The 27345-nt window shown below is 40.4% G+C and overlaps 1 protein-coding gene across 9 annotated transcripts in view; it reads right to left on the reverse strand.

Moving 5' to 3' along the window:
• The window catches only part of TBC1D30 (TBC1 domain family member 30), a 64563-nt gene that overhangs the window by 36023 nt on the left and 1195 nt on the right, over positions 1 to 27345 (reverse strand). For 4 of the 9 annotated variants that reach the window (XM_061639826.1, XM_061639825.1, XM_061639827.1 and 1 more), the window contains exons 2-5: positions 23093 to 23257; positions 4543 to 4604; positions 2419 to 2484; positions 260 to 385 (exon numbers count right to left, since the gene is read on the reverse strand). In XM_061639826.1, coding sequence (XP_061495810.1) covers positions 260 to 385; positions 2419 to 2484; positions 4543 to 4604; positions 23093 to 23257 — 419 coding nt within the window. Of the gene's footprint in view, positions 1 to 259; positions 386 to 2418; positions 2485 to 4542; positions 4605 to 8145; positions 8403 to 23092; positions 23258 to 24379; positions 24515 to 24939; positions 25190 to 27130; positions 27253 to 27345 lie in introns of those variants that run through there. The other 5 variants (XM_061639828.1, XM_061639833.1, XM_061639832.1 and 2 more) reach the window with 5 other exon arrangements.

Consider the following 27345-nt stretch of genomic DNA (forward strand, 5'->3'; position numbering starts at 1 on the left):
GTAAGCAAATACTACAAAATGAAAAATTAAATGTGTCACTGGTAGAATAAAAATAAAAGAAACCTATAAATCACATGATGAAGGAAATAAAGTTTGGACACCATTGATTAAATTCAGCCAATGGTGATAAATCACCCCATTTGGGCAAACAAATAATTTACTTGCAGACTAACTATAAAATATAACTTTCAGAAAACAAGCAGAAATGGTTTCTCTTTCATGGTTATATGAATAAGCAAATTAATATGTTTTCAAGTACCTTTACAATCTGAATACCCATGGAATCATCATCAGGATTGCTTCTGTCATTGAAAGTGAAGCGCATTGTTTTATCCCAATCAATTGCTATACTCCTTAAGTAATGATCTGCCAGGGTGAGCCAGACCTTAAAAAGATATGCCAAAATAAATAAATTTATTCCTCCTTTAAACAGAAGGTTAGACATAAGTAAATACAAAGATAATCAATAGGTTTATTAAGTTGCCATATCAGTCCAAAATATTATATAAACATGGTTTCAAATATATTGACCAATGCCTAAACTGTGAGAATGCCTTTTAGTTACATAAATTGCATTTTATTTCATGGAGACAATTCAGATGTATAGCCATATATTTGACCTATATATTTCATAACGGACCACACCTATACAACCAATTTTCTTCCATCCTGTAGATGTAGGAAGAAGAAACTGTATTTGTGTATAGCGCATACAATAGAATATGAAAAGTATGTGGTTGAATCCAGATTTTGTCACGCTTAGAGTATACCTATTAAAATCAATGGGTGTTAAGTTTTGTTGTTGTTATGTGCCTTCAAGTCGATTAAGACTTATGGCAACCCTATGAATCAGCTCCCTCCAAGAGCATCTGTCATGAACCACCCTGTTCAGATCTTGTAAGTTCAAGTCTGTGGCTTCCTTCGTGGAATCAATCCATCTCTTCTTTGGCCTTCCTCTTTTTCTACTCTTCTGTTTTTCCCAGCATTATTGGGTGTTAAATTAGTCATGACTAAACTTGAGCCCAACTGATTTCAGTGAGTCTACTCTAAGCATTACCAAGTCTTCATCTAATCCACAAAGTGTAAAATTCTGTAGACTATGTATGTGTAAGTGCCATTATGTACTTTACATTAATAAAGAGAGAAATATGGCTGCAAACTGTGCCCTGTAGGTCCTGCATCTTCCTTTCCCCTTCACCTTGATCATCATCAGACAGTGTCATCTGAATATGAATCCATTTGTCATAGGCAGATAGAATAGGGAGTATGCACATAGTATACATGAAAGACCAAAAAATGCAAGAGATTCCAAAAATGATAAAGAAAATTTAAAAGTCTAGGGTGAGACGTCCATAAGCCCCTTTCTTAAACTTCCCTCCTTCATCCTTTTGTGTGTCTATTTTGACAGCCCTGTCTGCCACACAGATTTTGTCAGGGCCATACATCAAACATGACTTTCCTCACAAGATAAACACATATAAATTGTCACATGAGACACATCTTACCCACAACATGATAATTGGTCCTTAGCCCGTCTGTTAGCCTTTCATCATTATTTACCTCTTCACTTGCTTTCCCTTTATTAGGAGGGGGAAATTCTATGCCTCATAGAAAACAAACATAGAAAAACTATCTGCTAAATTAAGAGCCTCACGTACCTTTCTAACAGAAAAGAAGTCACTTGTCTCATAGCTAAGAATAGAACGCACACCTGGCCAATGTTTGGATGAAATACATATGCAGCAACTGTTATTTGAAGATGTGGTATTTCCACGTGGAGGTTCTTCTAAAGAAATACTTATTTAACCGGACATTAATGGTCATCTTCTCCATTACTGTATATTAGAAAGCAGCTTCTGTCCCAGTCCTTCGTCAGATGCATGGTCTTTCCACTAAGGACAGTGGCCTGATTCAGAACTATCAGTCACCAGAAACTGAGATAACTTCAGTAGTAACTATCCTGGAGCATTCTGTCAAAAGTTATCAGCACTAGTGTAAAGATCAGCTTGATGATGATGGACTGCCTTCAAGTCGATTCCGACTTATGGCGACCCTATGAATAGGGTTTTCATGGTAAGCAATATTCAGAGCGGGTTTACCATTGCCTTCCTCTGAGGCTGAGAGGCAGTGACTGGCCCAAGGTCACCCAGTGAGCTTCATGGCTGTGTGAGGATTCGAACCCTGGTCTCCCAGGTCGTAGTCCAACACCTTGACCACTACACCACACTGGCTCATAGATCAGCTTACACGATCTAAAAATGAAGCTGGTAACTAAGTAATACTTCTATGCTCACTGTTAAAGTTAGCAGGAAATGTTTACATTAAAAAGTGCAAATGTTTATCCAACAGTGAAAGTTATGAATTGAACTCCATAGGACACAGCATGACACATTTTGTGAAAAGTACAGGTTTACTCACCTTTCTCCTCCATTCCTTTGGTATTCCTGTAGGCAGCCTAGCCACTGCTTTGAGAGCATCATGCCACTAAAAGCAACCACCCAAACAGATTATTCCAGTTCAGAAACATAATTTGGTATGCAATATTTTATCAGTACATAATTTATCAATATATTATATTTACCATAAGCTATTTGGCAACCAAGGGTTGTATCTAATGTTAGTGCTACTGAGATTAGACCTATTGAAATTAATGGTCATAACTCACTTGGGTCCATAATTTTAACATGTCTACTCTGATTAGAACTTTGTTGAATACAACACAAAGTTATCCAATCAGACATGGATGCAGAGAGGAAAAAATAACGTGCTGCTTAATTATACAGCCACAAGAGTGGCTGTATACTATAGTCAGCATGGATTTTCCACATTCCACAACGTTAAATTGAAAATACCCTCCATGCCATTCTGATGCTTCCCATAAGCTCATTTTAAAACAAAACCTTACAAAACCTATAGTCCTGAACTCAGAAATGCCTCTAAATTTTCATGGCGATATCAAAAACAATCAGAGAGAATCGAGAGTTCAAAGTGGAAGGAGAGAGAGAAAAATCAGACCCTTTTGGACTTTTTTCTCAGAGTTCTCATAATTTGTTGAAATTAATTAAAAATTACCCATGTTCACAGAGTACCTATAATCCTATTACTGACCTTGCCCCATACTCTGACCTTCCTCTTCTGCAGTTTAACAGTTAAAAAAAATGCCTGACCGATTTTTAATTAATTTAAGAAATTTAGCATTGAAGTCAATGATAAGCTGGGACATGCTCAGTAAGAACCGTCAGTGTTCTGAAAGCCAGACTCACAGCTGCTTGGCTGTGAGCCACACCCACACCATAGATTTATTTCACTTCAGACAGTCATGGCTTCCCCCAAAGAATCCTGGGAAACGCAGTGTGTGAAGGGTGCTGAGAGGAGACTCCTATTCCCCTGAGAGAGCTCCAGGGGCTAGAGTGGTTTAACAGTCAGCCGCTCTGACTGAAGCTCTTGGAGGGGAACAGGGCGTCTCCTAGCAACTCTCAGCACCCTTCACTAACTACACTTCCCAGGATTCTTTGGGGGAAGCCTTGACTGTCTAAAGTGGAACAAAGGTCTGATGTGGATGTGGCCAGTGACAGCTTTGGTTTAAATTTGGGTGGGAGACTACATGTGCCTGCTGTAGAATTTAAAAGGTGGGGGAAACGCTGAAAAGAAATGATACTGTTCACAATATTTTCCTTTTGGAAAGGAAAGGGGCTTCCTCTCTGCCCAGTGCCCACCTACCCAATTTCTTCCCCTCCTCCTTCCTCCCTCCCCTCCCTGCCTCTCCCCCAGGTAAGTTTCACCTATCCTAAGCATGATTACACAAGAATAAATCTCATTCAACTCAAAAAGCATGCAAATGATCAAATCTGCCCTCTCCTCCTCCTCAGCCCTATGCCCTTCCTCTTGCCCCTTCCAGCCCCTCCTTCCCCTATCCCCTTCCAGCCCCCTCTTCTGAGCATATGGTGAGTGGTGGCAACACCTGCAATCAGCCCAAATAACAGAAACAAGACATATGCTGTTTTGATCTTGTTTTAGCAGGGAGGAAGCAACAATATTAAGACACAGGAAGTGGACTGGACTGTGAAAGACCAACCCAAATTGTGTTCGCATTTTGACAAATTTGTAGGGCAGTACAATATCTCAGAGAGGAGGTCAGGTCTCCAGCTCCCCTGGTGCATTCACTATAGCTGCCCAATTTCCCTGCTTTTTAAAGTTTGATAGAAATATCTGTATGCTATAGGTATGTTCTTAAACCGCAAGATTTTTTGCCTATTAGTGAATTATTCATTCGTATTCTAGAAACTGCAAAAAAATGCAATTGACTTTAATGTTTTTAGCTTCTTAGCTATATAGAACAATCTGCTGTCATAGAAAAGAAAACAGTTATTGTTGCAAAACACCACTAGAAGAAGAGCATTTGCAGTGGCAATGAATATAGGCTCATTCAGACAACAGAATGCTCTCCCACTTCACAGGTCAATGCAGATTTTAAATAATTATTTGTCCATGCATTCAGGAGACATTATTTTGTCATTTATAAATGAATAAAAACAATGTTACCTGCTGAAAGCCATTTTGACCCAAAGATGGCTCAAGTGTAAACTTCAACTTTGCATCAACTCCTATGCAGTGAAATAAAAAATAATAATACTGAAATACAGATTTAGGGATTGAAGAAACAGTACATTGGGTAACCATTAACATATTGATGTCCCAAAATAAGTTAATGTATGAGAATAATAAAATTATTCATATATAAGCGTATTACTCCGAGTCAGAGGAAACTCTAGAGAAAAGTAAAAATGCATTAGGGGAAAAAAGGTATATTTCTTTCCTGTGTGGGCAGAGCACCTCTTGAGTTCAATGGAGTTCTGTTTCCCTCTCTCTCCCTCTTCCTTTGCCAAGAACAAGCAGTACACTAGGACAGGTCTGGAGGTTTGTGTTTAGCTCATGTGTTTATTCATAGGAACTCAAGTACCTTGACAGAACAAAGGGGAGGACTGGACAGGAATTTGGGAAACCTAAAAGCTGTAGCTCAGTGACAGAGCATCTGCTTTGCATGAGCCCCAGGTTCAACCCCGGCATCTCCAGGTAGGGCTGGAAAAAAACCTCTCTAAAGTCCTGGTGAGGTGCACCCAAATCAGTGTAGACAATACTGCGCTAGATGGATCAACGGTCTGAGCTTCCTGTGTTCCTAAGCACATACGGACCTTTCCAACGGCAGTCCACTGCACTGCCACTTGAGGAAGAAGGGTGGACAAATGAGGCTTTGTAAAATCCTAGGGGCATCCTTCCATATGTGCATGTTGCACTTGCACAGGGAAAGACTGAATCCTTGCCACTTAAGAATATACAACATCTACACAGAAACAAAGAAAGCTTCCTTATACTGAGTCAGACCATTGGTCCATCTAGCTCAGTACTGTGTACAATAACTGGCACTTGGCTCCCCAGGGTTTAGACACAACTCTTTCCCAGCCCTATCTAGAGATGGTGGGGATTGAACTTGGGGCCCTTTGGATGCAAATCAAATGTTCTACCACTGAGCTGCAGCTCGTCCACCTATTGAATTCATGTTTAACAAAAGTTTATTCTCTTAATTGGAAAAAAATCTTATAAATGTGTGTCATAGTCACCTATAACTTCATTATATATTTATAAGGAAATTGTGAACCCAGCCTTCAGCTAGGGATAGCCTTTTCAAGCACTTTCCTTTCAGCTACCATAGGCCTGGTGGTTGCATGGATTGGCTTTGATAACATTCTTTTTTTGTGAAATGTCCATAACATAACAAATGTTGCAAAAGAACAGCTTTTCACAAAACAGTAACCAGTCTGTGGTGGATCTGTGGTTGAAGACATCCATCGTATTAAATGTGCATATTGATTTTTAATTATATTTTATTGCTCCTTTTATTTATTACATTGTATTTTTGTATTATGTTTAAATTCTATGAACTCAACTTGTAATTCAATAAAATACAATATGTAAGAAATAAAAGCAATAAAAATGCACTTTAAAATCATACAGCATCTGGCACAGAGCATTACAAATGGTACAACAAGCACAAAAATCATTTAAGTGGTCCGCCAACACCCTCAGCAGTTTTCAAGAGGCCTGTGGGGTAAACGTTTGGTAACCACTACTCTAGAATATTCAGTTGTCAGTTTAAAAAGTTCCAAATTTCATAACACAAAGCAGTGTCTGAACAATACTATCAAAACAACTATTTAAATACTAATTCTCATTCACATCAGCATGTACAGTGTAATCCTATACATGTTTCTCAAAAAAATCTTCCATCAAGTTTAACAGGGCTTACTCCCCAGTAAGTATAGGACTGAACCCTTAGGTTTAAAAAAAAAAAACATGGGGATGAGGGAGACAATAATTTGGATAATATAAGATTTAACAAATCTCACAAATCTGTATCTTCAGTAATAAACATATCTCCATGTAGTCTATATCTAAAATGTTGACATCCAAATAGCTTCTGACCATTCACAATTAGTTTTCCTTTTGTAATTAGTTGTAGTCAAAATAGTAAAGTATACAGTTACTCTACACATGCTAATATCCACTTCCAAAGATCACAGTCTGTTTTTTCTTCATTAAGCTTTGATTTGTTCAAATTCATTTTCAGAACAGTTGACCATCTGTTTTTATGCAGCCCTTGTACAAGGAGCTAATTCTCTGTAGAAGCTGTGCATTGGGTTTTTTTTTTTAAAAAACTCCATAATATTTACATTATATTGTAATATACTATAAAGGGCCCTTTTCTCATAGAGTAGAGTGCTGCTGTCCAAAGCTAAGGTGCTGAAATGTCATCTGATGTTCTAACAAAGAGCCTTGTACCATCTTAAATATGAAAAAAGATTAATAAAAGACTGCAACTTTTGGAAATGCTGGCTTTGAGATTTTCCAGTATAGGTCTATCTCTACAAGTGAAGCCATCACTACAAGTGAACTTGCTTGTATTGGATGCAGGGTAGTTCACTCTACCTGCAATACATTTGCGTTTAGTTGTATAAACCTTCCACAAATGGGTCTTCCCTTCAACAGGGCAACAAAGTTCAGTTTGTTTGAATACTGAGGGTTATGTTTCCCAAATGGAATTCAATTACTATTTTCAGCAGTCCTGCCGTGCCCTATATGCAGTGCTTCCAAGCACCTGGCAAAGGTTCTTTAATGACCTTATATGTAGAATTAGTATACTTCTACCCGTTAGTACTAGATACCTCCCAGGTACTTTTCAATATTGCCTACCCTCATTCTAATAATCTCTTCATGCCCTAAAGAAGTACAGATGCCCATGCAACACTGTACTTTGCCCTCAAGCTATTAGCTTCCATCCCTTACATTCAAACTGCACAACAGGCACTTAAGTAAAGCTTAAGAGTCGCTTCCAGGACAAAGTCTCCAGGGACCTGGTGGGTGGGAAAAAAGACTGAAAAGAAGAGATTATCTACCCCTTCAACCATCACTCCACCCTTTTCTCCAGCTTGCAGGACCTACTATTTCAGACTTTCCCATGTACATTAAAAACGGAATGGTGTGACACTTCTACATCCTGGAGAATTAAGCGTCTTCTCATCACCCATAGGACCAGTGCTAGGAATGCAAGACGGGGTCGGAATCTATAGGCATCACAGCTTCAGGAGTACCGTTCGTTCCTATATGGTGGGCTAGCGCCGGGCCCGCTAAAGCTCTCTTCGAAAACAGTCGTAGCCATTTACTAGGAGTCGTTCGCTTCGCCGTGCCCGAGGAGGCACAAGAGCCTCGCCCTCCCGCTCCCCAGCGCTGTAGCGCCCAGCCGAGGAGGAAACAAGGCCCCGGGCCCGCTCTAGCACACGCGCGCATTCACCTGCGGATAGGCTTCCTACCCGAGGAATCCATCTCCGTCCCTCCGCCATCCCCGGGGAGCTCTTGGGAGCTTCGCAAACGAAGAGAGGAGAGCAGTTCTTCATACATACACTTGCTCTCGCACTCTCTCGCCCCCCCCCTTATCTCACCATCTTAAGCGATTAAAGGCCGCCTGGGTTAAGCCTGGCTAAAAGACATTCGAGAAACAGCCACATGCCCCCAGCAGAGAGGCCGGGACTGAGCCACTTTTTCAAACAAAGGCGGGAAAAGCAAGGCGTGCAGGGCCGTCGTCGCCCTTACCCGGCTCCAAGGTGCAGAGGAGGCGAGGCGCGGTCCGGGAGATGCAGCTCCTCTTCTTCAAGACATTGCTGAGGATGGTGCCAACGCCCCCACCCCCGCCTGTGCTTTGCCGCTTGAGGCACCTTCCTCCTCGCCTCAGGGAGTTCGTCAGTTTGTCTTGCCTCATGAGTGACGGCGAGCCGCAGCCAAACCACCCGCTGGTTCGCTACAGCTAGTCAGCGGCTGGCTCCGGCAGGTGCAGCGCGGCGCTCCGAGCCGGTGACGCAATCGCGGCCCTTTCTGGTGAATTAATCATCCAAACTCTGGGCGACGACTGGCAGACGTTTTGCTCGCGGAGAGGGGGGGGGAGCCGCCGACGCCTCAGCCACCCGAGCGGGCGTTAAAACGGCAGGAAGGCCAGGGTGGGATGCATGGCGAGGACGGAGGGCGCAGGGGGGTGAAAGGCCGCTGGCGCTCTTCCCTCCTGGCTGGAGGGGACATCTGCAGTGCAGGGAAGACAAAGTCGAGGCGCAGATGAGGAAAGAAGGAGAGAAAGGGCTATTCCCGCCCACAAACGCCGCATCACTGACAGAAAAGCCGGGCGGTAGTTCCTCCTCCGGCACCACCTGCCAGCAAGCAGCTTGGGTTAAAAATAAATCGGAGTAGGCATAGATTTCAGCAGCATCTCTCGACCATCTTAAAAGAGCTGGTACCAACGGCACAGAGGCATGGGTGCAATCCGTCGGTGGAGCAGAGCTGTCCTGAGTGAGCTACAGCTGCGCGCGTTACTACTGGGCTAGTGCTCCGCTTTATTAACATATACACAGAGAGAGAGAGAGGCTTGCACAGCAAAACAACCACGCGTTTCCTCCAAGGTTGATTAAGAGGAGCGTCTCTTCTTTCCAGCAGCTACACCTTTATACAGATTGAAACGAAAAACCGTTTCCAGCATAGGTTTCAGTCTAATGCTTAGTAAGATAAGGAGGTGCTGTGTTATCCCTTGGCGCAGAGGGCACCATATGTGCCACCGTAGGATACAAGATGCTAGAAGAGAAGATGCTTTGCGCCTGACTAAGATGTTCACCAAATTTGTAGCAAACAGTGAAACAAAAACTCTCAGGCCCTTTTCATCCACAGTCCTTTCCCCTCCCCTCTTTGCCTCTGTCAAGATTATGTCCACTGTGCCATTGCATAGGGAAAGTGGGGACTTGCACAATATCACCTTCTATTTGCAGTATTAAATTGTATCTATAGCAGTACGTCATACATTAGAGGCAATAACTTCTAGAGCTCCAACAGGAAAACATCATAGATCTGCACTGCATATCCATTACATATTTGATAAACATTCACATTTTCTTTTTTAAAACCTTCATGCAAGGTTAACCTGTGCAATCAATCATGGCTCCTTGCTGCATGTTTCCACAGCTTATATAACTTTTTCTGTAATATGTACCCTTTTTATGTTGTGGTCTTTAATGTAGATTCAGATAATTACACGAGATAGTGGTTAACATGGTGGAGCTGCTCTAGGGTGACATTTTGGTATGACAATTATTGATCTGAACACTCACATCACAGACACAAGAATATCCGCTGACTGCTTCAAACCAGGTTTCAAATGTTTTCTAGAACATTGGTTCTAGAAAAACCGGTGATTCAAGATTTTATCTATTAATTTATTTATTTATTGCATTTGTATACCGTCCCATAGCCAAAGCTCTCTGGGCAGTTTACAACAATTAAAAACATTAAAAAACAAATATACAAATTTAAAACACATGTTTAAAAAGCAATTTAAAAACACATGCTAAAAATAGGTTCACAACTATGGCACAGCCTGACTTATGAGGTCATGCCAGCAGCACTACTACCACTACCACAAATATATATAGTAAGATAATTAAGAAGTGTGCTCCAGATCTGGAAAAGTTTGAAGACAATTATTCTAGAACATGTCATGGCTATGGGGAGACAAGAGCATTCAAGTGAATAACTACCACACTCTGTGGCGCTTTTATAGTCTCAGCTGCTTACCTGAATCCACCACTGCCTTTCTTCTGTGCAATGTGGTATGCACCCTGGTTATGAACTCTCTTTCTTTACTACCATAGAAAATTGTAAAATGCAGGACTGGGTCTGCTAATCGAGTCAAGTTGAAGCTTCTAAACTGAAAGGAGCAACACAATTCTTTGCAATCTTTCAAGATTGACAGATTTCTAACAGAGTTGAGCTAGGCTCCTTCAAACAGAAATGCAACAGGTTTTGTTATGGGGATTTTTTTAAAAATACAGTTGCTCCCTGTTTCTCTCCAAGTGTTTGTTTTTGTTGTTTAGGCTAGTCAATTCATTAATGGTGGTAAAAAGCAGATGCAGTAATCGAGTATAGCAAATGGTTGCCTTTTTTTAGCACATATATGCAGATAGCACATATACAGTGAAGTGCACTTTGGAAGCTTTCTTCTCCTATATAAGACTGTCTGCAAGTCTGTAAAATAAATGGATAACTAAGCTTCCTGGTACAAGATGTTTATTATGCCACTATATTTTAGGTGACAAACAAAAGATCCTGTCGCACCAATTTGAACAATAAAACAGCTGTACAAATAGAAAAAAATGTATTAACATAGAATCTGGTAATTGTGGCTTTTATTAGTTTTGACTGGGATTCATCCCTGTAAAGCCACTCACTGCTATTCATATCTAAGAGTATTATTAATGTTGGTTATAAAGGCTATCATTCTGTATTCTTCTGATAAAAAGTTGACCAAAAATCAAGTATAAAATACTGTTTTGTTTTACATATTTTATACAGAAAGCATTATTATATATATATATTGTTCAGCCAAAAATCTGTACAAATAAAAGAAATCTAGTATTAGTAACTATTATAAGTATAGGAAATGGTGGAAGGAAAATAATTTTAGGAAAACATGATCGTAAGTAGCTTCAAAATGTATACTATTCAAACACAACAAATATAGCAAATAGCTTCTCCCTTCCCTCTCAGGACTTGCATATGTCCTAAATCTAAAAATATTTTTGGTTTATTGGCCCCTGCATCAGGTGAGGTGTCAGATGACTTGACCAAATGAGATGTTATGGAATCTATATTGGCCTGCTACTTCCTGTTTTTATTTATTAATTTTTTATTCTGACCTTCCTTCCAAAGGAGCCCAGTGTGGCAAACAATAACAAATACAAACTATTAAAAAACATTTTAAAATGATCAAATATTCTAACAGCTGTTGTTGCTTCCACCAAGGTCACCCAAGGCAATTGCTGGGCACAGCTGACAATGCTCATCATGCCTAAAGCGTGTTACAGCAAGGCAAGAGATGAGAAGCATTCTGAGTTTGTAAGGAAGGGCTGATATGGATATGGTCCCAGGGTATGGTTTGAAGGCATATGAAGCTACCACCTTGTTGAAGCTAAGTTGGTGTGGATCTACTCTGTGGCTGGATGGGTGACCAACCTGGGAACCACATATTTGCCACTTTGGGTTCCATGATGAACAAAAGGTATGATATAAATGTAATAAATAATTTTAAAACATGTTCCTTGTTGCTTTCAGATGTGACCATTTCCAGGAATGACACAACACTGGGACACGCACAAATTGGCTATTAAACATAGAACTACTAAATTTCTTGGAGGTCACTGATTTCTTGGAGGTCACTTAGGGTCGCCATAAGTCGTAATTGACTTGAAGGCACATAACAACAACAACAACTAAATACATACAGTAGGGCCCCGCTCATACAGCCGGTTCCATTCCGTAAACCGGAAATCACCGTAAAGCGAAACCCATTGATGATAATGGGACGCATCGTGCGAAAATGATGTCAATATGGCACGTGACGGAAAAAAACTGCCGTAAAAACGGAACAAGCACCTTAATGCAGGGACTTCCCCTAATTGAAAGCCACCACATTAGCGAATCGCTATAAAGCGAAGCGCCGTAAAGCGGGGCCCTGCTGTATCTCACTCTCCATTCTTCACAGATTAATGCTGATCTACATATTATGGCTGCCAAGGACACCTCTTTAATTGGTCCTTACACCAGTGTAAAGATTCAAAACATTTCAGGTGCACAGCAAAAAAAATGTACATAAGCTACTGCATATGAACAGCTCACCATGTTGTTGGTTTAAAGACACAGCATCAATTACAACTTATAAACCAGGCCTAAGAACTACTTGATGACCAGAAGTTGCTTGGGCAGTTTGGGTGAAGCTGTACTTCTCAAGATGTAGGTGCCACTCTTGGGTGTGTACCTTGAACACCTGAAGTGATGCTCTGTTACCCAAAGACCCCAAAACTATGTAAAGTATGAATACCTGCTTAGATTAGTGCAAGGAAACATGTTTTGGCTAGCTTCCAAAAGCTAATCTAAAGCTATCCTATCCAGGCTATTGTCAGAGAAAAAACTAACCAATAGAGACAGGAAAGCATAGCTGTGAAGGGTATGGCATGACTCATGAAGGGACCCTGCACTTCTGAATGTGCCACTACACTCCTGAGCAGAACCACAGCAATGTGGTGCCCCAGGTCCTAACTCAGCCAGTCATCCCAGAAGTATACCATGACTGATAATACTGAAAGCCACTGAGAGATCAAGAAAAATCAACAGGATCACACACACACCCCTCTCTTTTCCAACACAGGCTATCATATAGGGCAACCAATGCAGTTTCTGTACCAAAACCAGACCTGAATCCAGACTGAAACTGATCTAGAAAAATCAGTCTCCTGCAAGAATATCTCAGTCTGGTTAGCAACCACCCTCTCAAGGACCTTTCCAAAAAAGGGGACATTTGCCATTGGTCTAAAACTGTTAAGCTCTTCCAGATCCAGGGTAGATGTCTTCAGGAGTGGTTTTACTGCCAACTCATTCAGGCAGCTTAGGACCACTCCTTGAAGTGAAGCATTTTTACCTCTCTGGCCCAATCAGCTGTTCCCTCCCTGCCAGGTTGTATAAGTCAAGAGGGGCAACAAACCTAGACAGGTAGTTACCCGAACCTGACCAAGAACCTCATCCAGTCACATTAGACAAGAACGTGCTCCAGACACCTCACTAATCATGGAGCCCAAATCCCAGCAGATGCAAACTTTCCCCCCCAAACAAAATCACAATAGTCTTTGAATGGCTCTACCACTTCCCTAAGGCCAGTATGTAAAAAACTCTTAGCCACTCTAAATAGTTCTGCTAGATGGCAAACCAAGGATATATTGGAGGTGGAAAAGTAAGCTTTCTTTGCTGCCTTCACCACCACTGTATAGGTTCAAAAATGGGCACATATCAGTGTTCGACTGCATTCATTGGAGTTTTCCTCCACCTGTGCTCAAGTTGTCTCCAGACTTGCTTCATTGTTCATAGCTACAGACTATACCATGGAGCATTCTGAACTCTGCCAGTTGGGAGACAGTATAATAATGTCACCTGCCCAGGTCATCTCCATATTCCACTGAACAGCCAGGGCTTCCACAGGACAGCTAGCCATGCTATCCAGAAAATACCCCAGAGCCCACTGAAAACCAATCAGATCCATCAGTCACTGAGGGTGGATCATCTTAATAAGTCCTCTATCCCTGCAGGCCACTGCAAGTGTAAAACTCACCTGGAGATAATCTGACCATGAGAAAGGGATTGTTTTAATGTCCCCTGTCAAAAACTGCTGCCAGTTCACACCAGGACTCAATTCCCAAGCCCAGGGCAATTGATCCTGACCAGGCACAACTCGTGCCTCCCTTACCAGGGCTGAGTAAACCCACAACAACCCTGCAAAGTAGGTAGATTGCCACCACCCCTTAAACCTGGTCACCCACTTTGGGCCTAGGGGAAACCCAAAGTGCCAGAAATAGACCTGCCAAGGATTCCAAAGGACAAGAGCCAGGAATGCACTCCTTGTCTTTCAGCCTTAGGCAAAATACCCAAATATAAGGTAGTCTGTGGCTAATTGGACAAGGTGCTGGATTCAGAGCCAATTTCCCCCTGAAATGAACACACATTGGTAAATAAGAGGTAGTTTTATTAGGATAAAATATAAGTACAAAAAGTATGACAGCAAAACAGTTCCTTAAACCAAACACCCCCAAGGGCTAGGTAAAATACTGAGAGAGTTCAAATCACAAATAAAAATAACAAAGCTGTCTAGCCTAATCTATACTTACACAATAGGGTAAACCAGCAGAACAACATCATGGTTGCATATTTCCCCAGAAATGTATAGCCTGGATAGCAGATGGAAAATGGAACCCCAACATAAGGAGCATCAAAGAACATTGGAGAACAAAGACCTAAGGTCTCGATCCTATTCTTAAGGGAAAATTTCTAGCAACAGCCAGAAATGAATTAGCTAATCAGGGGGCTTTCTGATGATGAAATCTTCTGAAGCTTTTGCGCCTAACGGTCATACACGCCTCTAACCTTCCCAGGCCTATCGCCTTGAAGTACCAGTCTCAGGCTGATAAGCAAGTGTTCTTGCTTACTGCTTAATTAACTGAGTTCAGCTGTGAGAACTACTATCTCATGGCCCCCCCAGAGGCCCTAACTCAGGCAAGATATATTCCCCCCACAATTCCTTGCCACAGAACCATTTTTGAAACCAGGAGTTCTTGACATCCCCTACCTTCATGTTGGAACAGTCCCATGGTTGTTATGGCAACCATGAGGTCCTGGACCACCTCAGACAAGGCAGTCTTGGCATGAATGTTGATATCCTCCAAGACTAATAGTCTTGGGGTCCTCAACACCACATCAGAGGCCACTTCCTTCAATTCAGTTGGGCAGTAGGTAGGCAATACACCAAAAGAATCCCCAACCTGACCTATTGAGCCAGCACAAGGTGCAAACCCTCCAGATTCATATTTGGACATACAGGAAACCTGGAGAGCAAGATGGTATTCTTATTGACCACAGAGACCTGACCACCATAGTCCTCAAGTCTACTCTGGTGCTGAACCTAGTACTCAGGTGGGCACAACTGGGAAAGGCTAACCCCACTCTACTCCCCCACCCAGGCCTTGGTTATACAAGCCAGGTTGGCCACCTCATATTTTATTAAATTGAGGATGAAGATCTTATTATGGATTGACCTGGCATTTACAAGCATCACCCAGAGACAAGAGGACAGGCTGTCAAGGCAACCATCAAGACCTTCGGCTGGAAGAAGGGTTGAACATGGCACAGGGTTAAATAAGGATCTGGTCTAAATATTAAGAACTACATGCTGTTACTATTTCTTGACAAATTAGGAGACAAGAGTGTCATGAGAAACCTTAGGGTGAGTAACAGAACCATGGGAAAATGTCATATTTCAGTGATAGAGCACATGCTTTGTATGCATAAGATCCCACTGTCATGGGCTGTCCCCAATCTCTATCGTAATTTACCCCATAGAGCTCTCATCTTGGAAGGAAGAATGTATGAGTCCCCCCCCCAATGTGCATCCAGTATTTCTAGGCAGTCTGCCATCTCAAATGTCAACAAATATAAGGATAGCTGGGAACGAAACCAGAAGCTGCTAAGTTAACCTAAGTTAACTTAAGCTAAGTTGATTTTTGGTGCCACGCTAAGGGGACAGTCAAAACATAACCTCTCGTAACTACCTGCTGGGCTGGCACCTGCTTGATAAAAATGGCTAAAAATATGAGAGGAACACAATGCCATTCACCACGTCTTTCTGACTTGTTGAAGATATGCTGCCCCTGCTGCTGAGGTCTGATGCATGTATTGGGTGATACTATTCATTTCTTTCCTGAGATACTGAATTAGGGACTTAGAGTTACAAACTGAATGATAGCATTTATATCATGCAATGTGATCTGAATAATTCTAATACTGGCTAAAGCTAATTGTATGCATTCATTGTTCAGAGTGTTTAAGAAATAAACATCATAAAGATGTTCTACAGCAGTTAACTCCCATTCCTTTTTTCTGATATTTCTTAAGTCCCAAGATTCATTAGGGGGGATTTCCTACCATTAGCCTGCCTATTCAGACTACTGCTGTCATCAACCGTGCATGCTTAGGTCTGCACAATGGCAGACAAATAAGGAATCTGAATAGCCACTGGGCAAAAAGGAGAATGTGAGAACTCTCATTCCTGTGCATTCGTAGGAACAGGCCATCTCAAAGTTTTCACTACATTTCATTGTCGGCGAGATTCTTGTCTGAAAACCTGTAAAGCCATTGCCAGTCACTGAACTACACAGACCAATAGTCTCATTTTGCATAAGGCACCTTCCTATGTTTCATTCTGACATGGCGGCCAATGTGATGAAGCCAATCCTGTCATTATTTTGACTTTTTTGTGTGTGCAAGTTTTTGCCACACCAGTTTTGGGTAAATAACCAGTTTCCTGTCATGAAACATCACTCTGCCAAATTGCAGCTTTCCACTTCATGACTTCATCCAATTTTCAAAGTTTTCCAAAACAGACAAGACATTTCAAAGCACAAGATTGCCCCCACCTCAAAAAAGTGGCTTTTTATTGTTGGCAACAGACATTGTACTTTCAAATTCTACAGTGCTGAGATCAGTGTTGGGCATCAGGACTGTGAGGCTTTATCTGAAATACTATTATTTATAGATGCAGTGCAGATATGTCTCACAGACAGATAGCACTATTATTACTGTGGATTAACCAACTCTAACAATTCATTTAAAACTATATTTTATACATTGGCATTTATTAACATTAGACCAGCCCTGTAGGTTGCAGTAGAGTAATTGTTAGCACTTCCTGACTCTCTGTGAATCACTATATTGCCAGTGCTAATTAACAAACAAATCCTTTGCACGATGGAACTTCTCAATAAAGGGATTTTCCCCCTTTCACCAAGAACATCTACAATTATCTGAAACAAATGTTTTAAAGTCTTATTTTTAGATCATTCTTTCAACACATTCCTCATCACAAAGCAATGACATACACATATAAAATCAAAGAACCCACTCAACAATGGAAATATGGCCTAGAGATGGGCAAGTCCTTGCATAATGTGCACAGTGTCAGCTTTTTGTTTGGCTCGAACCTTGGAAACATGTTCCTGCTCCCCCACATCCTGCATTGTCACTCATTCAATATGTTTCCATACAGCAGCTGGATTGGTGATTGCTCATGTACATATACCCACACTCACTCTAAGAGACTTTGCTTTCTGCCCTTTTAACTATGCCAGTCTTTGGCCATTTAGTGCAAGACTATTTAATTACTAGGCATGCAAATAGGTATGAGGATGAGACTGATGTAATAGATGGAATACTGTCTCATGCAGCTTCTAGGGGGGAAAGTCTTTTGAGGGCTGTTTCCTAGGTAAAAGGTTGAAGGCCTCCAGTTTTATTTATTTTATTTATTTATTATTTGATTTATATCCCACCCTTCCTCCCAGCAGGAGCCCAGTTTTGTTGCCTATCTTTCCCTCTCAGCTTTCCAACTGTACTTACCCTATCCCCCATGGTGACAATATGGTTCTAAGGGGGTGAGGAGGGTGGCAACATGAGAAAATGCCTTCTCAGTGATGGCTCTCCATTTTTGGAACACTCTCGCCAGTGAGGTATGCCTGGTGCCATCACTATCTGTTTTAGGTGCCAAGGAAAACCATTCTTATTCCCCCAGGCTTTGGACCTTAATTTTCTGCTTATTTTTTAGTGGGGTGGGGCTGGATGGGGATAATTAGCCCTTTCCTTCCCCAACTATAATATCTTTCTCCAAAATGCCTCCCCACACCACAATGAGGCTTGGAAATGGCTTTCTGTTGGAGCCAATAGGGGGGAAAAGTCAAGGCTAATTGTGCACAGTGGTCACAGCGCATGGGGCAGCAATGATTAACCATTCCCTCCCTAGTCAGGCCCCCTCCAAAATGACCCTGCACTGCAATAGTTAAAAAGAAAATGTCTATTGCAGCCACTTTTTCAAGCTTAATTGCAGCTTGGGGAGCATTTTCATTGGGATATATCACAGCCCTTCCCAACTAAAAAAACCCTCCAAAAAAGGCCCCTACATCACAGCTGGTTTTAGAAAAACCTTCTGTTCCCTCTAATAGAAAGCTTTTTACAAGCACAACTACAACGAGGGAGGGAAAAGGATGCTGGGGACAGATGGTGAGGCTGCAGGGGCTCCATCCAGCCCATAACCTGCCACCCCTTTGATAAGGTTGAGTTTGGGTGTTAAAAATAAGACTTTTTTGTTAGTGTTATAGAGAGAGCTACATTTTCTTCATAATATGCGAAAAATCCCCCCCTTTTTAAAATACTGTCTCTGCTATTTGAACATTGAACAAATGATTAAATTTTATATGTCAAAGCTTAAATCGTCATGCAAGATCTCCAGATTTCTGAGCAATTTTAGTAGCACAGTAATGCTTGGCCTATTGTTTTTAAAATTGTACAGGCAGAGTGAAACTATAGGCAAGTGCCTCTCCACCTGCTGAGTTTCTTAATTATCATTCAATAGCAGTTGTCCAATTGCACACACTGTATATTCAAGACAGACATTGTCCTTTTGAACTAACAAGAAATATTTAGCATCTACAGAATTTATCACTATTGGCCTGCCTTTTCAGTGGGGCAAATCACTCCTAACAGCAACCTTTCTAAGTGCAGGATGGTAGTCATAGTACCTTGGCCAGAAATCACCTATAACACCTATATATTTTGATTCCAAAGTCAGGCTCATATCAAGGAAATACATCAATACCATTTTTCACAAGCACCAAAGGTATCACAGTAAAACTGTTCCAGTTTAAACAGGTTATCTAATTCCTAGCAGTCTGTTGGTGCACTTATGTCTAAAAATATAACACTTCACACTATATTTTTATGTTTGCTCCATCAGTCTTTTCAATGTTTTTTCTTACCATTTAGATCACCACACAGACTGATCTCACGCCATAAAAGATGTACAATGTGACACAAACTGTATATGCGTTATTCAATTTGTGTACGAGAGATAGTAATCTTCATTTCACCCACACAAAGACTAAGTAATCAAATTTGTGAAAAGAAAGATACTGTTCCCAACTTAGTGTTCAAGCAGGTGGGTGGTAAGTCATAAAAGCCAGCTACTGTAACTAACATGCACTACTGGATCTACTTTTAAAAGGTGGCCAACAGCCAAAGAAAGCACAATTAGTTTTGCACATACACTCAAAGGAGTTTCACTGAACATTAGTCTCCCCACCCACCCTTCTGCCACATCACATTGCAAACTCCTTGCAAATTTTAAGGGACTCCCCCAAGAATGGAATGGGTCAAGAAGTGGGAGGTCTAGCATTCAAGGTAAAAAAATCCAACTGGCCATGGCCAAGCCCTTGGGCATACCTATGCTAGCTCTTTGGGTCCTAGCCAGACTTTAACTGCAGTTTCAAGGTTAAGGCCATGTTGTCCAAGGTATTTCTATGTCAACATCTTTAGCATTGACACAGAAATACCTTGGACAACATAGGCAATGAACCTGTTTGGCAGAGTGACACTGAAAGTATGCCAAAAGGTCATGTCTGATTTGCATGTAATGTCCATAACTGATTCACTCTGCAAATCATTAACAAATACAATGGAAGCCAAATTATAGCCATTTTGTATCTATCCCACAATATCAGAATCTCTTCTGCTCAAATGTGGACTTTCCTTCATCCTGGAAAACACCTTGTTACCTGTATTTATGAGCTGAAAAATACTTCATTATATCTCAAGTTAGTTTTGAGCATTAATATTTTTGCTTTGTCACTCTTTCGGTCTTCTCCTAGTATATGGGGTATACATTTCAGGGGGCCAATGGCCAAATGTGGCCCTTAGGACTCTCCCCAGGATGCACCCCTTACCAGTCCTGCTCCATACCAGCCTGGACTGTGTTCTTGAAGTGTAATAATGCCTCTCTCAAGCCTGGATGGAGAGATGAGTTCTGGCTTTTGTGTGGATGGTCTGTAACCCAGTGTACAAAGGTAGCAGCCACATCTGTAGCTCTATCCACTTTGCCTCTGGCCTCATCTACCAATGACATGCAGCACCTGGAAGATTGACCATGATGGAATCCGGCCCTTACACTGAAACATTTCTCAACCCCTGCCCTCATACTTTAAACTGTCAACCAGCTAAGGGTTGCCAGTCCTAAGAGATCTCAGAACACAGTAATTCCACAATAGCAGAAACAGGTGGACTTGGGAGACAGGATGATGCAATAGTATTTGTTTCTGATCCCATGACACTGCTTGCTTATGGGAGATCCTGGAATGAGGCAGCCTCAGTGGCTTCCAGCTCCATGGACAAACAAGAAGTGAGAACACAGAAGTCACCACCACAATGATCCCACTGATATTTCTGCAAATCCCAAGATGTAGTGGCCTAGCAGAAGCAACTTCTCCTCCTTACTCCCAGAAGGATAGAGTGGCCACTGCTTCCAGAGGGTCAGTACCCTAAAAGCAGCATTGCACTGTCTTTTCTCAATATAGAAAAGGCAGACCCATGGAACAAGCCAGCTTGTTTCCCCATTATTGAACATCCCTCCTGAGGCTAGTAAATACACATTAACTATCTACCAGAACAGCTACTGTCCCACACGCCATTTCCAAGGTGGAAGAGCTTTGAGGAGGAGTGTCAACTGGTCAGCTCACTGTCTTTTAACAAAGACATGTGACTGGTGGAGACCCCTACCTTTCTGGAAGTGGGAGAGGCATCATTAATATCAGGATATAGATATCCTTCAGTATTTGATATCCCACCAATCACTGCCCTTAGAGTCATATATGAGGAGTGCAGTATACTTAAATGCTATGCCAAGACTCTTTTTCATGTTACAATTTCATATACAGATTCACACTCAAGAATTCAGCTTTATATATTTATGTGAAAACCAAATGTGGACCACATCAGCTGTGCTTGCATAGACTATTATCTGCATGGGAGAAAGTGGCAAATGCATGCATGCATCCTTCCCAGTTAATGTGACACATGTCTGTTGTACTGTGTTGCTTTACCCTAGCGCAAAACATTGTACCAGAAACCACCATATAGTGATTGCTGTCAATCCAGCGGCTTGTCCGTATTTGCAGTTAGCTATTTTGTCAGCTTAGGAAAGCTTAATATGACAAAGGCTCAGAAGAGCTATTCTGAAAAACAGGAACATGTTACTCCATCTCAAAAGTAAGAAATGGGTGCCTGCATTGAGAATCAGAGGCTTAGGCTGCAATCCTATGAATGCTTCCTGGAATAAGCCCTAATTAACACTGTGGTTCTTGCTTCCAAGTAAACTTTCAGAGGACTGTGCTGCACAAGATTCTAAGCAGCTACTTCACTTCGATGGAGAAAATTCTGTCTGGGTCTCCATCCACTCACAGAGACACAATTTGAAGATGTCAACATCAAAACAACACAAACCCCTTGGAGCATAATTGCTTAAATTGCATGCACTTAAAAGCTCGTTTTAGTACTGTGTTCATGCCATTTCATTTACTGTACCTGAATATAACACACTGCCATGCTGCATGTTAATGAAAAAGATACAAGACAAAAAAAAATTAGCTTAGAAAAATTCAGAAAAACAACCACTGCGACATTTTATACTCAATACCATTGAATTAAAACTTGTAAAAAAATAATTACATATGCATACTAGTTAGTGAGCATCGAGCTCCCTGTGGTGGCTCCTCACTCCCCAAACTACCACTACAGGAGTTTCTGAAGAACCGTTTTGCTATGAGGAAAACAGAGAAGAAGCAGGTACGCCTTCTTCTAACACAAAGTTGTCTTTACTGTAACATTTTTATTGATGATTACTGTTTTAATGATCTTCTGTAAATTGTAAAGTGGCATACAAACACCTTAAACAAATAAATAAAACAAATTCACAGGAAGTACTGTATTTTCAGTTTTTAAACAGGAATTGTATAATCAAGGTCAGATTCTTATACTTCAGAACTTTTAAGTCTGCATCCAATTTAAGGAATTATAGCATATGTCTGATACTCCCAAGACTATATCCCTCTGAGGGCACAATTCAGCCAAAACTGAGCCTTCTACATCCTACTGATTTCAAAGCATATGTTGAACTCTTTGGCAGGATATCATTGGGACTAAAAAGTCCTCAGTATTGCTCGATTTCACCTTATACATGAATCATGTCTGTGACTAGCCTCTTAAATTTTTTATCTACCTCCTTTCTTTTGGACATTTCCTACTAGAGCCAGAGCCTTTTTGATAGCAGTTCTTCTGCTGTAGAACTCCATGCTTGATCTCTTTGCCTACAACAACATCTGATGATTTTCAGACACCAGGGGCACTTTTTTTCTTTCCTAGGCAGTTAATGACTTGATTCTTAGGAGCTTTGAGCAGCTTGATGACTTTAAAAGGCTCTTGTGAATATTGGGACTGCTGCATTTGTTGTTGTTTTACATTATTTTATCATTAGTGGTTTCTATTATGCTGCAAGCCATCTTGAGAATTTTATATTGAAGGCAGGGTTAAAATGTCTTAAAAATAAACTTAAAATCCAATCCTATGCATACTAATTTGAAAGTAGGTCCCATTAAGTTCAGTGGATTTACTTCCTAGAAAGTATGCTTTGGATGAAGACTTAAAAAGTCCTGACGTGTAAGAATCTGACCTCAATTTCACAATTCCTTCAAAAACTGAAAATGCAAAAACTTTATGCGAATAAAGTCTGGGATTCCAGAACCAGCTATTTAATTCTAAACACATTTATATTAAAAGAGAGCACCAAGCTGAAAATAAGTTCCTTTACAAACAATGCACTAGAGCCGGCAAAAGTTAACATATGTGATACATACTCTGAATGGAAAAAAGATTCAGTTCAGAACTGCACTTGCCCATCTATTCCACTTACATAGATATTTAGAGAAACCAGAAATATTTTTCCTGTGCTAAATACTACAGCAGCAAAATGACATTTTGGAATAATGTCATTTTGGCTCCTAGGATGAAAAACAAAACAAAACACAAGAATACTTACGCCGTTTTTGCGAAACTGCTTGCAAACAGGCTGTTACAATATCAGAGTTCTTCTGCACTTTATGCAAAAGCCTGTCCTTTTGTTTCAGAAGACGAAGCAGTTTTGCTGATTGAACACAAATTCTGTAATTCAGCTCTTGTATTATAGTCATCAACTCACTGATATCTGTCAACAAACAGAAAAGAAAATTAGCCTGATGGCAGAAACCTGTAACTTGAGAACACATTTCTTCCTGTGGAAAGCACCATGGTTTTTCTCCAAAGAACTTTAGCCTATAAATCTGGGGATAGGAGAGCTGTGGCCCTCCAGGTTGTTGTTGGATTCAAATTCCCATCAGCCATAGTCAGCACTGCCAGCAGTCCAGGATGATGGCACTTGGGAGTTCAACAACATCTGCAGGCTCAACAGTTCCCAATCCTTGCTATTAATGCATATTTTGGGGGAAATTTCCTAATACACTCATAAGAGTACATGGTACATCAAACCTTAAGAAGCATACAGCAGAAAAAGAATGGATAACAAGTCTTTTATTATTAGGTCACTGCTTTGCCAAAGACTACCCCAGTGTCATAAAATCAACAACTAAAACCAATAAAAGTCAGTAAAATCATTTAATCCTTGAACAAAGTACAGCAATTACAAATGCTTAAGAATTACCTCTGCAGTTTTAGACATACACATTACTAATTTGAAAAATAAGCTTGTTTTTACATAAATGTTCAGCCTTTTCACTATACTGTAAATACCACCTTCAGCAATAAAAAACAGAAAAATTGAGCTGTTGGCAACATTTCGCTAAGTAGTCTCCTAGTTATTCTTTCCCCATGGCAAGATCATCTGGGATCATGAGGACTTTGTAAAACTCTGAATTCTTTATTAGCTACAAATATTTAGTGTATTGGTAACAGCTTTTTATATTGTTTTGTTTTACTAGAGACTGGATTTGAGGTTTTTGAGTATTTTTTAGCATTATTATCATTAATTATATTTATTTGTTGCTTACTATAAATTTTTTGTCTCAAAGTAACATAACTTTTTTAAAAAATGTAAAATTTTAAATACATCAAAGCATAAAAGAACATTCACCAGCATGGTATAAATTCATCTGCATAGTAAGTTTATTCCTAAAAATACAATTTCTTCATAATATACAATCAGAATAGCTTTGGGCCATCTCAGTTCCCCCTTATGTTTTACTGGGATATTAAAATGCTAGCTAGTGACTACATTTAATGAAACAGAACCTACAACATATTAGACCCCTGTTACAGGATTCTATTCTACTACCTTAACGCAAGAAAATCCTCCTTGAAACTGTTAATTTCACTGGCATACTATGTTTCCATGAGGCACCCCCTACTGGCCAAAGGCAGGTATAAGAGGCCAATATTTCAGTTAACAGCTGGTATCATTCACAAAATTAGCTAAAAGAAAGAAAGGTTATATCTGTAACTAGTAACAGACAATAGCTGCCCTGTAAGGGACCACTATACAAGCAGCAGCTCTTTGACAAACCCTTAAACCCTTTGGGTTTTGAGAAAGAAACAATTAACATAGACAGACAGGAAGGACACAACAAAGAAAAAGGGTGAATAACGTTCAACAAAGATATTATCTGCACCCAGAAAGAAGGAATGTTATTATGATGTTAACATACATTGTGGTAGGGGCATCACTGAAATTATCTTTTAAAATGTCAGCACAGGGATAGCTTGCAATGTAATGGAAAACAACAAGAGACTAATTAAAAGGGAATTTATCCTACACAACTGGTGCTGATGACCAGAGAAAGAAGACCAGAAGCAGAATTTCAGATGTGATTGGGAAACTTGAATAAACACACCTACCTAGGTGACCAGTATCATATTACTGAGCATTTGTACAGTGCTTTTTCAAAATTCATAGTGCTTCACATATGCTGTCTCAGTTGTCCTTACAACAACCTCACGAGGAAGGTCAGCATTATATCGGCCATACTGTAGATGGGGTAGATAGGCTGAGAGAACAGAAGCTTGCATGAAGCCACCTGATAAGTAAATATGTTTGCCTTCCTTCTTTTCAGCCAAAAAAGGTTCTCAAAGCAGCTTACACATGATCAACAAATAAGACAGTCTTTGCTTACAGACTTACAAGTCTAAAAATATGTTACATAAAAGCAAGAAGAAATAAAAACTTTGTGTGAGTGAGAAGGTAGATCACCAGTTACTTATTGTTTAGAGAGAAGGGTAAGAAGGAAAGCTGAGAATTTGTGGATCAGAATTTGGTGTGCTACAGAAAGATGTTAATATAACCAATAAAATTATAAGTAAATATAATGATGTTCATAGATCAATATTCAGTAGGCAAAGCAGCTGGTATGACACATTAGTTATTAACTCTTATCATGGTAGTATTTCTAAGGGGCATACAAATGAACCAGGAGTGCCACATGTCACCTTTAATCACATCAGAACATCTGTGAGGTTTACACACCTCACATAATTACCCATAGAAATCTATTAATTCCTACTATACATATATCCAAATGCAGGAAAAGAAAATAAGTATGTTTTAAATAAGCTACCTTCTTGAATAAAACTATACCAATCAGAGTAGACAATTCTGGACTAGACAGACACATGATCTTACTCAGCGTCATATTAGCTTTAAGTCAGATCATGTGTCTATCTGTCCCAGTATTGCCTACTCTGATTGGCAGCAGCTCTCCAAGGCAATTCTGGTCTCTTGGCCTTGCTACCCAATATCTTTTAACATGCCACAGATTCAACTGGGACCATTACAATTGTAATATGACCCTTCTAAAGAATTGTGCATGGTTCTCACATCAATTGAATCCATAATCCATTGTTGGCATCACTTTCTATAACTAACTGAGCTAATCAACAAGTTGCTCAGGTTCAGAGGACCTTGGAGACTGTCAAGGGCTCCAAGGCTTAACTAGGAATCTCGCTGCATGAGGTGCTAGCCACTGTCATCCTTCCTGCAAAGGACCAAGTCAGGCTTCAGCCCTTTTCTTCCCTCAGAGAGATAGAAGATCACGAGCTATGTCTTCCTGTTCAGAAACCGTTAGGTTCCCATTAACAAAGGATTGCTTCAGGACCAAAGGTCCAAAGCCAAATACACAGAGGCGATGCCAAGCACATTTCATCATAGCATTGTAAACAGAATCTATCCAGAAGAGGAGGCAGATATGAAACTTTTCTTGACCTGTAACAGGTTAATTACTACTGCTGAGGAAATGGTTAGGGGTAGGTGAATATAAGGTTGTATTAGCACCATCCTTTTGAAAGAATTAAGAGACTCCAAAAATTGATTTATAGGGAAAATATTACCCTTTCCAATTCTAAAATAAAACACTCAGCTTGCAAGCAAGAAAACTTTTGGAAAATCCCCAGCTACGTTGGCTTTAATATTTGCAAACTATTTTACTAAATTAGCTTCACTAGTTCAACAGCAGCACCAAGTTTGTTGCTGATTACAGATATACTTCACCCTGATGAATAAATAACAGGGGCCTGCATCAGACTTAGGGAGCTATGTGGGACTGTAAGAAGGTGAAGGTATGAGGCGATAAGGAAGCTCAAGATAAGCAGAGACAGTTGAGGATAAGAAAACAGTGATTGAAGGCACCTAGTCTTTATATATACACATCTAAGATTAACATGAACAGCTATGCAAATTTTAGTTTAACAATAGATGTCAATGTGCCAAAGCTGCAGAAAAGGATTTCATGACAGTCATCTCAAGGCAGAAGATTTATTTGCTTAGTGCAAATAGTTAGAAGATCAAGAGTTTTGTAGTGCATATTTTGAAGAATGAGGAAAAGCAACTGAGAGCCAAAAACTAATAGTGTCAATTCAACCTAAGACTTCCCTTACCTTGCTTTCATTTTCCTTGATTGAATGTACAGTAGCTGAAGTGACTCCCTCACAAATTCAAATCCCAAGTCAGCATGCAACAACAGTGAAACTCCAGCAAGAATGGTTAACAGAAAAGATGGCAGGAAATTTCAGAGGTGGGATATCCTTTTCCCCTTACCTTTGTCTTGAAGCTTCATGACAGGTCAGTTTGCAAAATATGCATCCACTAGCACTGTTCAGAGAACAACAAACAGTAGAAAGGGTTCCAAAAGAATGACAAATAAGGAAAAGCTGAAAGAAGAATGCTTGCTTAGGAGAGAGAAAACAGGAATTAAAAATGGGACATGAGAGCAGCTTTCAATCACTGTCAAAAATAAAGAAAAAAGAAGAAAG

Source organism: Rhineura floridana, chromosome 8, assembly GCF_030035675.1.
Source record: "Rhineura floridana isolate rRhiFlo1 chromosome 8, rRhiFlo1.hap2, whole genome shotgun sequence".
Taxonomy (NCBI): domain Eukaryota; kingdom Metazoa; phylum Chordata; class Lepidosauria; order Squamata; family Rhineuridae; genus Rhineura; species Rhineura floridana.